A 12710-nucleotide genomic window follows, 5' to 3' on the forward strand; every position below is an offset into this window, starting at 1 on the left:
TATCATATTTTATAGTCTTGTTTAGATCTGACCCTGCTTCATCTTTATACATTCTGCAATGTTTTTGCTCACACATATAATTTGTATGATATTTTGATCATTTAGTCATGCAACCTGGAAGCTTTTTTCATATAGAACATCTTGTGTCATTAAACCTGGAACTGCACTATACATTAAATGGTATATAACTAGATTTGTTACACCAAGAAATACAATTCACCAAAAATACTTCTTCAGTTGAGGCGTGGTAATATTTGGAAATTGTCAACGAAAACAATGTGATATTACAAATTTAATTGAGTTTTAGAGACTTCATACAACCTCAATCACTAGGGTACAAAAAATTATAATGTACGTCATAAGATCTCATAAAGATTTTGTAAAAACGCAATAAACCCCATATTCGAGAAATATTTGCCACTGGTGCTCTCATGTAGCTTAGAAATTGAAATTTGACAATCCTTCACCATACTTTTCACTGATCAAATTGAAAACAGGATTTTCATTATTAATTCAAAAATGTTGTTTTTGTTTTTTGAAACAAAAATATACCATTTCATCTATTTATATAGTTCATTATGGTATTGGTTTTGGCCATTGTTCTAGGCAGTTCGATTTCGGAATTCCTGAAGTTTACTTCTGTGTTGTTTGGTCTCTGAGGAGAGACTTATTACTTACCTTTTATCTTGATTAGAATGTTTGTTCTTCTTAAATAGCCATGGAAACCAGAAACGGAAGAATAATATAAAAAAGAAGATGTGGTATAATTGTCAATGAGACAACTGTCACCACAAGAGACCAAAATGACACAGACATATACCACTATAGGTTACTGTACGGCCTTCAACATTAAGTATTGTCACACTCGGGCCACTGATATATAGCTTGTCGTTTCGATTGACAAGCAACTGCGGTTGCTGCTTCTTTTGTATTTTTTTGCAGTCTTTGCAGCAGAGACTTTATCCTTGTCAGATTCAATATCTGATGCAGTATAATCATTCCGTTAAAGATCAAGAATTGAGATCGATTCCAATCATCCCAAGATAAAAAAAATCATTGTGAATTTGAAAATAAAAATGACGACGATTTTGGGGGAACATTTATTCATAATTTTAATTTTTATGGCTTACTATGTGTAAACTGGCCACATACTGATTGATACTTCGACATGATCGAAGATTGAAACAACAGCAGGGTCCAGTTTAGCTTATGTGAAGTTCTAACTCTTTCCTGATCTATTACCCAAGTAAATTATTCATTTGACTTTTATAATGAAATTTTGTGTTTCTAATGTATTTGCCGCAAAATACATTGTTTGCAAAATCTTTATCTAAATTGATTGAATAAGGAATCTTTGATTTATCATTTATTACTGACTATGAAAGGCATCCTTATTAGCTGAATCTTTAATAGGAAGCAATGACTATATGTGATCAGAAATAAACCGCACCACCTAATTATCAAACTGAAAATAAAAAAAAAAGACATAAGAGAAAGGGGTTGAAACCGAAAAAAATATGGGTTCAAAAATAAAATTTACGTAGGATAATCTGAATGAGGTTCTTGGTGGGGTTTCTTTATTTACTATAATAAAATATTTGATTAGATTATTTCTGTGTAATTATTCTCTATTTAAATTGTAACACCGAGTTAGTTTCTAGTCTCTATTCTTTATTTGACGGTCCATTTTTCTCCATTCTCTACATGTTTTTTGAATATTGTAAAACCCCATTTATACCCTCCTGAATCCTACCTCCAGTGCAACGATGGTAATTGACAAGGTTTACTGCAATAAATATGTAACATGGGTACTCGTAGTGAGCTGTAAAAATACCTTGTACAAGTATACAAGTTTATTGCAATTAACGGAGCCTCGTGTATCTTGAGGGCACCCAGCTGTGAAACAAAATCACCTCCCATGCTATTGAGACTACCTGTCTTTACAGGTAAAATACTTGTTTATTAGATACAATTAACGGACCTGTAGCAAAACAATGTACCAAACTTTAAGATGGATAAGATTAATCACATTTGCATTTTCGCCGCATAATTAAAATTTATTAACGAACTATAAACTGATTAAAAATATCTAGATATGAATAGTTAAACGAAAATATTAATAATTTATTTTCTTTTTCCCTCTAATTCAATTTTTTTTATGATTTATTTTTAATTATATCCGATACTGAAATAGACAATTAGTAGTCTCGGTGATTAGGTGATGAAATTTGTCGTCTGCTACTGATAAATACGAAACTACGATTGAATACGAAACTACGTTATATTAACGTAGCTGAAAAGGTGGAGACTCACACTACACGATAAATCGGTAGTGACCAATCTCTGTGTTATAGTAGTCTCAGACTCATCTAAGATGTATATCAAGCTTACTGAATCCCATTTCATTTACTTTTTTGTTGTATAGCTATGAAATTTAAGAATTAAAGTCATCTCGGTAAAAAAAAGCTAGGATTTGCAATTTGGACAAAATAGAGATAGGCATCTTTAATTTTTTTAATAACTTTTTCAAAATCACTTGGATTTTCATTAAACTATGCAGCTATCTTAGATATATATCAAGCTTCCTGAATCCTATTTCATTTACTTTTTTGTTGTATTGCTGTAAAATTTAAGAATTAAAGTCATCTCGGTACAAAATGCTAGGATTTGCAATTCAGACAAAATAGAGATAGGCATCTTTAATTTTTTTAATTACTTTTTCAAATCAACTTGGATTTTCATCAAACTATGCAGCTATCTTAGATATATATCAAGCTTACTGAATACCATTTCATTTACCTTTTTGTTGTATTGCTGTAAAATTTAAGAATTAAAGTCATCTCGGTAAAAAAAAGCTAGGATTTGCAATTTAGACAAAATAGAGATAGGCATCTTTAATTTTTTTAATAACTTTTTCAAATCAACTTGGATTTTGATCAAATTAGGCAGCTATTTTAGATACATATCAAGCTTCTTGAATCTCCGGTTATTTAGATTAAAGTTGTATTGCTGTAAAATTTAAGAATCACTGATTCTAGGTAAAAAAGCTAGGATTTGCAGTTTTGACAAAATAGAGATAGTACACTTTAATTTTTTCATAACTTTTTGAAATCAACTTAGATTTTCATCAAACTCTATAACTATCTTTGCAATATTCTTGCTAAATATCTTACTTAACCATAAGTTGTTATTAAGTTTGGTGTATTTCTGTCAAATTTAAGAATTTAATTAATCTACATGTAGGTCAAAAAGCTTTGATATTAGAAATATATCTTTCTTTAAATAAAAATATTAAATTTTTGTTTTAACAAAAAAAAAGGTGTCTTTTTTAAGATTTCATATCTTTTTCAAATCAGCTTAAACAAAATAAACCCTTTTTTTTGTAGTAAAACAAAAAAATAATATCATGAACTTTCATAACAATCCTTGAAAACCTTTTAAAAAAAGAAATGTGTTCCAAAGTTACAGTAAAAATTTATTTTAATCAAATCTTAAAATATTTTTTTGTCAAATTTAATGACATGGCACTATACATGGTTTAATTACATCAGTACACCTGAGTTTTACAGGTAAAAAGAAAGCCCTACTTTTCTTAAACTCGTGTATTACTTATCAAGAGAATTAAAAAAGCCTTGTGATTTAGATTTAACAGGATGTTGCAACTTTGAATAAATGTTATTTAGAATTTAAAACTCTCTGGTAGATGTGATCTTTTCGATAAGTTTGCCCCTAGCAGAAGGTATTGCCTTATAAATCACCACAAATCAGAAGAACTATTTGAATAATTTCTTTAATTTTTCTTTGCTTGTTGATATATTTATAGGATATATATATCAAAAGGAATAAAACATTAAAAGAATTATATAACTAATTTATATATACTTTTTCCAAAATTATGAGGAAAGATATATATCTAATATTGTAGCTTTTTGACCTACATGTAGACTAATTAAATTCTTAAATTTGACAGAAATACACCAAACTAAATAACAACCTATGTTTCAGTAAGACTGATACATCACCAAGGTAGCTATACAGTTTGAATAAAATCCAAGTTGATTTGAAAAAGTTATTAACAAGTTTAAAGTGTACTATCTCTATTTTGTCAAAACTGAAAATCCCAGCTTTTTTTACCAAGATAAAATTAATTCTTATATTTGACAGCAATACACCAAACTAAATAACAACCTGGGATTCAGTAAGATTAATAAATCAACAAGGTAGCTATATAGTTTGAATAAATCCAAGTTGACTTGAAAAAAATATTAAAAAAATTAAAGTGTACTATATATCTTTATTTTGTTTGAACTGCAAATTCTAGCTTTCTTGACCTAGATTAATTAAATTCTTAAATTTGACAGCAATTCAACAAAAAACAAAATAACCTGGGATTCAGTAAGCTTGATATATATCTAAGAGAGCTGCCTAGTTTGATGAAAATCCAAGTTGATTTGAGTAAAATGTGTGCTTGATTTTACTGGTCGAGCACAAAAACTGGTCAATTCAGACTCTGAGAAGTTTGTAGTGATAAGTTAGTATCTGACAAATTCGAAAACAGCTCAAGTTACTCTCTAAAAAAATAATTTTTATAAGTTTTTTCTGAAACAAACGGGGGAAAATACCATGTAGAGTTGAGGTATACTTATTGTCTTAGTACAGAAATGTTGATAATTCTAAGCTTCGTGATTTAAAATTACCCATCAAACCACAACATACATACCATGTGACTGAACCAAGTGCTCTGACAGCTAGGTTATACTCATCTGCTGCAGTTAACCCTAAACTATCACCTACAAAACATTTATTAAAAATAGAAATCTTTCATTTTCAATTTATATACAACAATGCAAATTATTTTTTCGCAGATACTTTATTTTGCGTTTAATAATCACTTTCACAGTCAAATTTCGAAATTTTCTATTTTTTCAAGTATTTTAAATGAGGACTATTCCAGTAAAAATTATCCAGGGGGGGTGGAACGCCACTTATTTTTTGACCCCCCACCTATGGAATAGATTAAAAAAATACACCCCACCTAGAACATGTATTTTCTTCCAAGACCCCCTACCTAGAGAAAAAAAATAAAAGTTAGCTAGTTTTTTAAAGTATACAAAAATGTTGCATCCTATCAAATAAATGTAAAATTTGTTGGTTTATCCATTTCAGTGCAGAATATTGGAGACTTTTCATTTGAGATTGCATTAAAAGACATTTTGAAGCAACAGTACATGAATTATAGTTTAGTAGGACTAAAGAATTCCTGCACCCCTGTATTTCAAATGAACTATTCATGGAAAGTGATATATAAAAAATGGACCACTCCTGTCCAGAAGCATTTTTTTAAACTTTGTAATTTTTGTTTAAAATGGTTTTATTAAAATTTTCATATTTTTTTTTATAAAAATTCTCAGTCTGATGTTGCATTTCTCAAATTGGGGTTTGTCTGCTCTGCCAAGCAACATGGGTTTGGTCTATTGTTGGCGACTGCTAGTCTTTTTCCTGTGTAACAAGGCCATATATGAAATATTTTTGTCATTTAGAAAACCTTTTTGTAAAATACGAAGGTGATGAGCAAATGTATGCACCGAATCGGGGGAAAACTCCGACTTCCGAGAGATAACTCTTTCTGCTTCCGGCTTGTGGCGTTTGACAAGAACACAAACGGACGATCTTTTCAGGAGAATCTTCCTTCATAACAGGGGGAACAATATGTTTAACCTATCATTCAGAAACACCCCACCAACAGAAATGAATTTAAATCTGGAACACCACCCTCCAGAATACAATTATGTTAATAACCCCCCACCTATGGAAAAAAATATCGTCTGCGTTCCCCCTCTCCTAGGTAAATTTTACTGGAATAGCCCTGAAGATGTTAAAAGTTTTTTTTTTTTTTTAAATATTTGCTGGATGCATGAAAGCACAAGTCGAATGCATAATATCCTAGAATGAGGATGTAATAATATATTGTATCTTTAAATTACTGCAAATTATAAGTCAGATTATCAGGTTGTCTGTATATTGATATTGTAAAATATATGTCAGTTGCAACTCACAATACAAAGCTTTTTGTAATGTGAGCACATGAACATGTTCAAAAAGACTTCATATTATGACAAGTATCATTCTGATATTTTACAAATATGATAAGGAAAGCTGTGGTGTAGTGGTTAGTGCATCGGACTACTAACACAAAGGTTCCTGGTTCAATTCCCGTTTGGGATGAAAATTTCAGGAACTCAATTTTCGGCTCTCCCTTGACACCATTTGCGAGTATGGTCTTGAGGAAACGATGATAGTCCGTCGGAAGGGGACGATAAATGGCTGACCCGTGTTAAGAGAGAGCCATATCTCTTGCACGTTAAAGACACCCTTGTAGATTTCTAAAAAGAGTAGGCTAATGCCGCTACAAGGCAGCACTCGCACCCGCAAAGTGGAAAGGGATTAATATAAGTTGTAAAACTTGTTTCCCAATCCACTATAAACAAATATGTTTAAACTAAATATGATAAAAATCTGATCATCTTTTAATTGAACGGTGTTTGTGTATTTTGAATGAAAGAACCCAGTGTTTTTCCTAGTTTCATTAACAAACACAAAGATGACTAACATACTTATCTATTTCAGTTCATACTAATTTCGGTGATATGTCAAGGTTCAAGTCATTTAGACAGAAGCCTATTTGAAGTCATAAGGCCATTTTATGTCTTTCATAGAATATTTGAGCAGAGAGGGAACTCCTACACTTACCGACAATACGACTTCTTTTAACAGAAAGCTGATAAAATTGAAAATAGAAATGGGGAATATGTCGGCGACAAAAAACCTAAAAAGGAAGAGACATCAGCCACTAATGCATTCTTTCATTATAACCATGATAACTAATCCATTCAAATAGATACACATTTGTTTTCAAACTTACTGTCAGAAATCATTTTCTTTATTGTATCAGGCCACACTAATTCATCATCAGATCTAAAATAATCTTCCTCAGCTAAGCGTTTTAATGTCTTGCCACTCTCCCAGAATTCTGATCCAGGTGCCAAAAACTCTTTAGTGACAGATATGAGATTGTTGTTGATAAGTTGATTGGTTTTCTGTGAACTTTTCCCTCTTTCTAATAACACCTTTAGGAAATAATAATAAAACAATTTTTGCAAGTGCACATTTCTTGAAATAATTGACAGCAGAGGGTTTAAATTTCAAGAAGCTTTATCTCAAATTAACAAAAAATTATGTGTGGAGAATGCTGAAACAAACAGGAACTATGACAATGATCAAGAAAACTGACAATCCTTGTCGATTAAGATCGTAGTCAAAGGCACCAGTAACACAGCAATGTTCAAACTCACTTCAGTGTTGAAAGGCTAACGATATAAGTGAACCACTTAAACCATAAATAGCTCCTTGCTGATTTGGACCTTGATATGTCTTAGTATAAAGACTTATCTATTGTTGAAGACCAGTTGTTTCCTGCCCTCTAGATGACTTTATTTTCAGTGTTTAGTTGCTGCTGTCTCATTGACACCATAAAGCACACATTGTCAAACTGTGATTTTGTCATTTTAAACTAAAATGCGATTTTAATTATTGTGACATTGAGAAAAACCCTTTTTAATTCATGTAAAATTTTTCATAATGCGAGTTTAAATTATTGCAATTACAACCCTGTCACATTTTCCCAAAAAATAAAAACTTAGCAATAATTTACAGTATATATTATTGAACTAAAATTCTTATTTTTTTCTTACCTGAACAGGTGTGTAATGAGCAATCAATGTCCTAAGCCTTGAGGAATATCTGTCATCTGTAAACTGTCCTACCTGGAAAAAATGTTCAAATTCTTAGACATGTCAGATTTTACCATAATATCTGCTTGTTTTGGGCCCCTTTTTTGGCCCTTATTCCTTAAAGGTAGGAACTATCATCCCCAAATCCCAATCTTCCTTTTGTGGTTGTGAACCTTTTGATTAAATTTCATAGAGATTCATAAACTTACACTTAAGTGTCCAAAAACCCAATGTCTTCGGACCACAAAAATGAAGCAGACGACAACATGATAGCAATATACAACCCCAAACATTTTTGGCGGTCGAATAAAATTGGATTAGTAAATTGTAAATGAATTTGTTGTCTGACAATTTCTGTAAAAAGTGAAAAGTACAACTTAGTAAACTGCAAGACTCACCTTGGGAGAGGAATTTTCATGGAACTTTTGTGTTTGGACAACAATGCATGCGTGCTAAATGTTACAAGGGGAAGGAAATAAACTAGTGCGCATTCTAAAAACAGTTGTTGGCATGACACGGGTTATGTTCTTCTCATATATGTTATGATGGTATGATACTAAACCCCTAACGGGAAGGATTGTGCCTGATGTTCATATGATGAAATCATAATCTTTTAGTCAGTTTAATTGAAGTCTGGAGCTGGCATGTCAGTTAACTGCTAGTAGTCTGTTGTTATTTATGTATTATTGTCATTTTGTTTATTTTCTTTGGTTACATCTTCTGACATCAGACTCGGACTTCTCTTGAACTGAATTTTAATGTGCGTGTTGTTATGCGTTTACTTTTCTACATTGGTTAGAGGTATAGGGGGAGGGTTGAGATCTCACAAACATGTTTAACCCCACCGCATTTTTGCGCCTGTCCCAAGTCAGGAGCCTCTGGCCTTTGTTAGTCTTGTATTATTTTACAATTTGGAAATTAGTATGGCGTCCATTACCACTGAACTAGTATATATTTGTTTAGGGGCCAGCTGAAGGACGCCTCCGGGTGCGGGAATTTCTCGCTACATTGAAGACCTGTTGGTGACCTTCTGCTGTTGTTTTTTATTTGGTGGGGTTGTTGTCTCTTTGACACATTCCCCATTTCCATTCTCAATTTTATTGTTCATAGCTATAGATTACATGAATACTTGCATGAAATTTGCCTATAGAAGTGTCAACAAAACAGACACCATATGTACTGCAACCTTCAGAGGAATCTTCCTGTAATATAAATTATACATTGTTCAAACATCTTACACTAAGGTGAATATGTATTGATTATAACATACCCTTTTCCATATTGGCCCTTGTATCTTCCCAGAGACACCCATATTGGCGCGTTGCTTTACCCAAGTGCCAATATGGTTCAAGGGATGATACCAAAGCCAATATGGATAAGACAATTTTATTCTAATTATCACATATTTAAATTCTACGGAAAAGAGAAAAATAGTTTAGTTTAAACATATTTATTTATAGTGGATTGGGAAACTAGTTTTGCAACTTATATTAATCCCTTTCCACTTTGGGGGTGCGAGTGCTGCCTTGTAGCGGCATTAGCCTTCTCTTTTTCGAAATCTACAAGAGAAAAATAGTTCAATTATAACAATTTAATGAAACATAACAGGTAAAATCTTTAAAATTTTATCACAAAAGTGTTATCACTTCGATCGAACAAGCATTATTATATATGTTTTCTTTCCCATTTTAAGTAGTTTTACAATTTGTCATGTCAGGAATATTGTAAGCTTTGTATACATTATGATCTTTCTTTTTCATCTCATAAAAGGGAGGTTTATATTTTTTTGTAGTAAAACATTTCTCTTGCTTTTATTTTTCTTATTTTTTTTCTTCCAAACTATAAACCTTTTTTCGAGTAATCAGGGATCTGGATGTACTACAAAAATTAGGAGTCTGAATTTCTTTGTGAGTTATTTCCCTTTTCTTACCTTTTCAGCAATACCAAGTAAGAAGTTACTTTTAGCCTCTGTTGCATCACCATCCAGAAAACTAAATGTCTGTGTTCCTTTAGTTGTCACACGGCATACTTCACGTCTTACTACTTTGTCAAACTTTGTGGCCATTCTAGACACTGCAAGATAAATGTTAATTTTTACTGGTTTTTATAGTTTTGTGTTTTTTTTTTTTTTTATCAGAAAATGAATATTATTGACAATGCACTTAAGCTTGTTATATTCTTTATCCTCTTTCAAAAGAAATAACTGCCTATCATCCACTATATTATTTATCATCTCAACTCGATTGCTTTTCTCACTTTTGCTGTACTGGCTTAAGGGAGAAAATCAATCTCCTTGAGATGATCAACTATAATCTGTAAGTATCAAAATTTCAAAGCGCATACCCACCAACTGTCACTATTTTTGGGGGATTTTCCCCATGGAGGCTCCCAAATTGAAATTTTTAAAGAGCAATTATGTCCACAATTTTAACAAAACAATTAATTTTACAATGAATTTAGGCTTATAAAAGTATGAAGAAGCCATAAAACAACATTACACTGAATTAAAAGTCCTTCTTAAAGGTTTTTTAGGAGTATGGCAGCCATCTTGCACACAAAACCCACATTGACATTTTGAAAACTTGGCAGGTATAAAAGCGATTAAAATTAATATTCTTACTGGTTTTCAGTCTATCATTCATCATATCTGGTGTTTCTGTTTGTTCTATTCTGGCTACCTTGTATCCTTTCTGAAGTAAGGTAGAGGCATATCTAGTATAGGCTATTTCTGGAAAGCCTGAATGTGCTTGTTCCCCCTACAATAAAAGCAAAATATTGATAAATATTTCTATTCTGATCAAATGACGTCTGTATTTTCCAATAAAGTCAAAATATTGTTAAATATTTTTATTTCGATCAAATGACTTCTGTATTTTTCAGTATGATTTTTTCAGCAATTTATGACAGCATTTTAAGGTTTCTCTGTCAGAATATAATTTGTAATTTGTTGATTAGAATAATGAACTTCATACATTTTATGTAAATTTTACCACAAATAATGTTTTCAACATTTAAAGAACTGTCTTTTTAATAGCATTTTCATTTATAAAATGACTGCTTTACACAAAGTTTTCCTAAAAATAAACCTACTTTAATTTAACTGATGAATTTCAAATGTTCATATTATGTAAACTTAATAAGAAACAATAATGTGTCCATAGTACACAGATGCCCCACTCGCACCATCATTTTCTATGTTCAGTAGACCGTGAAATTGGGGTCAAAACTTTAATTTTGAATTAAAATTAGAAAGATCATATCATAGGAAACATGTGTACTAAGTTTCAAGTTGATTGGACTTCAACTTCTTTATAAACTACCTTGACCAAAAACTTTAACCTGAAGCGAAAGCATGCACGGCTCACAGACGGACGAACGGAGGCACAGACCAGAAAACATAATGCCCCTCTACTATCGTAGGTAGGGCATAAAAAATAACAGCCTAACAGGAATCATAAACTTTTTCAAATTTAATGTGAATTTCTATTATTAATATTGAAATGATGAAGAATAATGCATGTGAAGTTAATCCAAGTTTATAAACTAAAACATTTATTTTAATACCAATTTACCTTCATGTATATTATTCCAAGTTCATTAACGCCAACAACAGCATCCATGTGGAACAGTTCATAAAATTTACCCATCTATAATAAAAAAAGATTTTCAATAAATTTTCATTTTTTTGCCTTCTACATTTTGTACTTCATAAATATGAGACTGATTATGAATGAGTAGAGAGTGCGAAATTTAGCTACATCAGCAGTCTAATTCCTTTTTTTCTAAATTTTATTTCATTTCGTTTTCATTTTGAGACATGATATCATCCTCTGATTCCAATATTTCAAATGCTCTCTTTATTTATTCTTGTTGCAGTTAGTAATTTTGTTTAAAAAAATAAACATAGAGGGATTTATTTGTTGTTCTGATGGGGACTGTTAAGCAGTCTGGATTTTGCTTATTGTTGAAGGCCATTCAGTGAGTGACCTATAGTTGCTAAATTCTACGTTATTTGGTCACTAGTACATCCTTTTTTCTCATTGGCAATCAAATCTTCTCATTTTATATGGAACTGGCTATTGTGAAACATATTCACCTCATTGTAAAATGTTTAAACAGTATATGATTTATGTTTGTAGGAAGATTCTGCTGAAGGTTGCAGTACATATAATGTTTTGTTGTTGATACTTTACTTTTGATTTTTGTGTTTTAACGCCATTATTAAGCACTTGCTTGCACCTGGGAACATCCAAACTTTAAGATTTGATTTGATTTTTGTGTTTTAACACCACTATTAAGCACTTGCATTGCACCTGGGAACATCCAAACTTTAAGATTTGATTTGAATTTTGTGTTTTTGCGCCACTTTTAAGTTCTTGCATTGCACCTGGGAACATCCAAACTTTTAAGATTTGATTTGATTTTTGTGTTTTAACGCCAGTTTTAAGCTATTTCAAACAGCCAGCTTTGAATGGTGGAGAAAGGAAGTGCCCTGAGAAAACAACCACCAGAAAATCTGACAATCCTAATTAATTAACGTTGGAGTCTAGTGGACCTGTATTTGCTGGCTAGTGATTACAGTATACGTAGTAACTACTTAGACCACTTGGGCATTGAGGCCCCTCAAACTTTAAGATAAATTCCTTCCGAGTTTTTACCCACTTCTGAAGGCATACTTACTTTGAAAAAAAGAATGGTATCATAATATTTAGATTTCATGTCCCACCACTGTTTCATACCCTGTGAAAAGAAGAAAATAGTTGTAGGCTTTTATACTTTATACGGACAAGCAAATTGATGGCACTGCATTACAAATTTGGTGGTATGCGATTGTGGTTTTTATTGAACTTTTGTTTACCTGATTGACTAAATTCTGATTTTCCTAGAATTCAGAAAGAGATAAATCAGCTGTAATTTTTT

At 31.6% G+C, this 12710-nt stretch overlaps 1 protein-coding gene across 1 annotated transcript in view; it reads right to left on the reverse strand.

The window, feature by feature from the left end:
* LOC134690787 (DNA mismatch repair protein Msh6-like) overlaps nt 1–12710 on the reverse strand; it is a 71562-nt gene that overhangs the window by 40407 nt on the left and 18445 nt on the right. Inside the window, exons 10-17 of the mRNA XM_063550834.1 lie at nt 12471–12530; nt 11363–11437; nt 10411–10546; nt 9721–9863; nt 8924–8992; nt 7752–7823; nt 6923–7127; nt 4721–4790 (exon numbers count right to left, since the gene is read on the reverse strand). Of these exons, the coding sequence (XP_063406904.1) occupies nt 4721–4790; nt 6923–7127; nt 7752–7823; nt 8924–8992; nt 9721–9863; nt 10411–10546; nt 11363–11437; nt 12471–12530 (830 nt within the window). The remainder of the gene's footprint in view (nt 1–4720; nt 4791–6922; nt 7128–7751; nt 7824–8923; nt 8993–9720; nt 9864–10410; nt 10547–11362; nt 11438–12470; nt 12531–12710) is intronic.

Source organism: Mytilus trossulus, chromosome 11 (assembly GCF_036588685.1).
Source record: "Mytilus trossulus isolate FHL-02 chromosome 11, PNRI_Mtr1.1.1.hap1, whole genome shotgun sequence".
NCBI classification, from domain to species: domain Eukaryota; kingdom Metazoa; phylum Mollusca; class Bivalvia; order Mytilida; family Mytilidae; genus Mytilus; species Mytilus trossulus.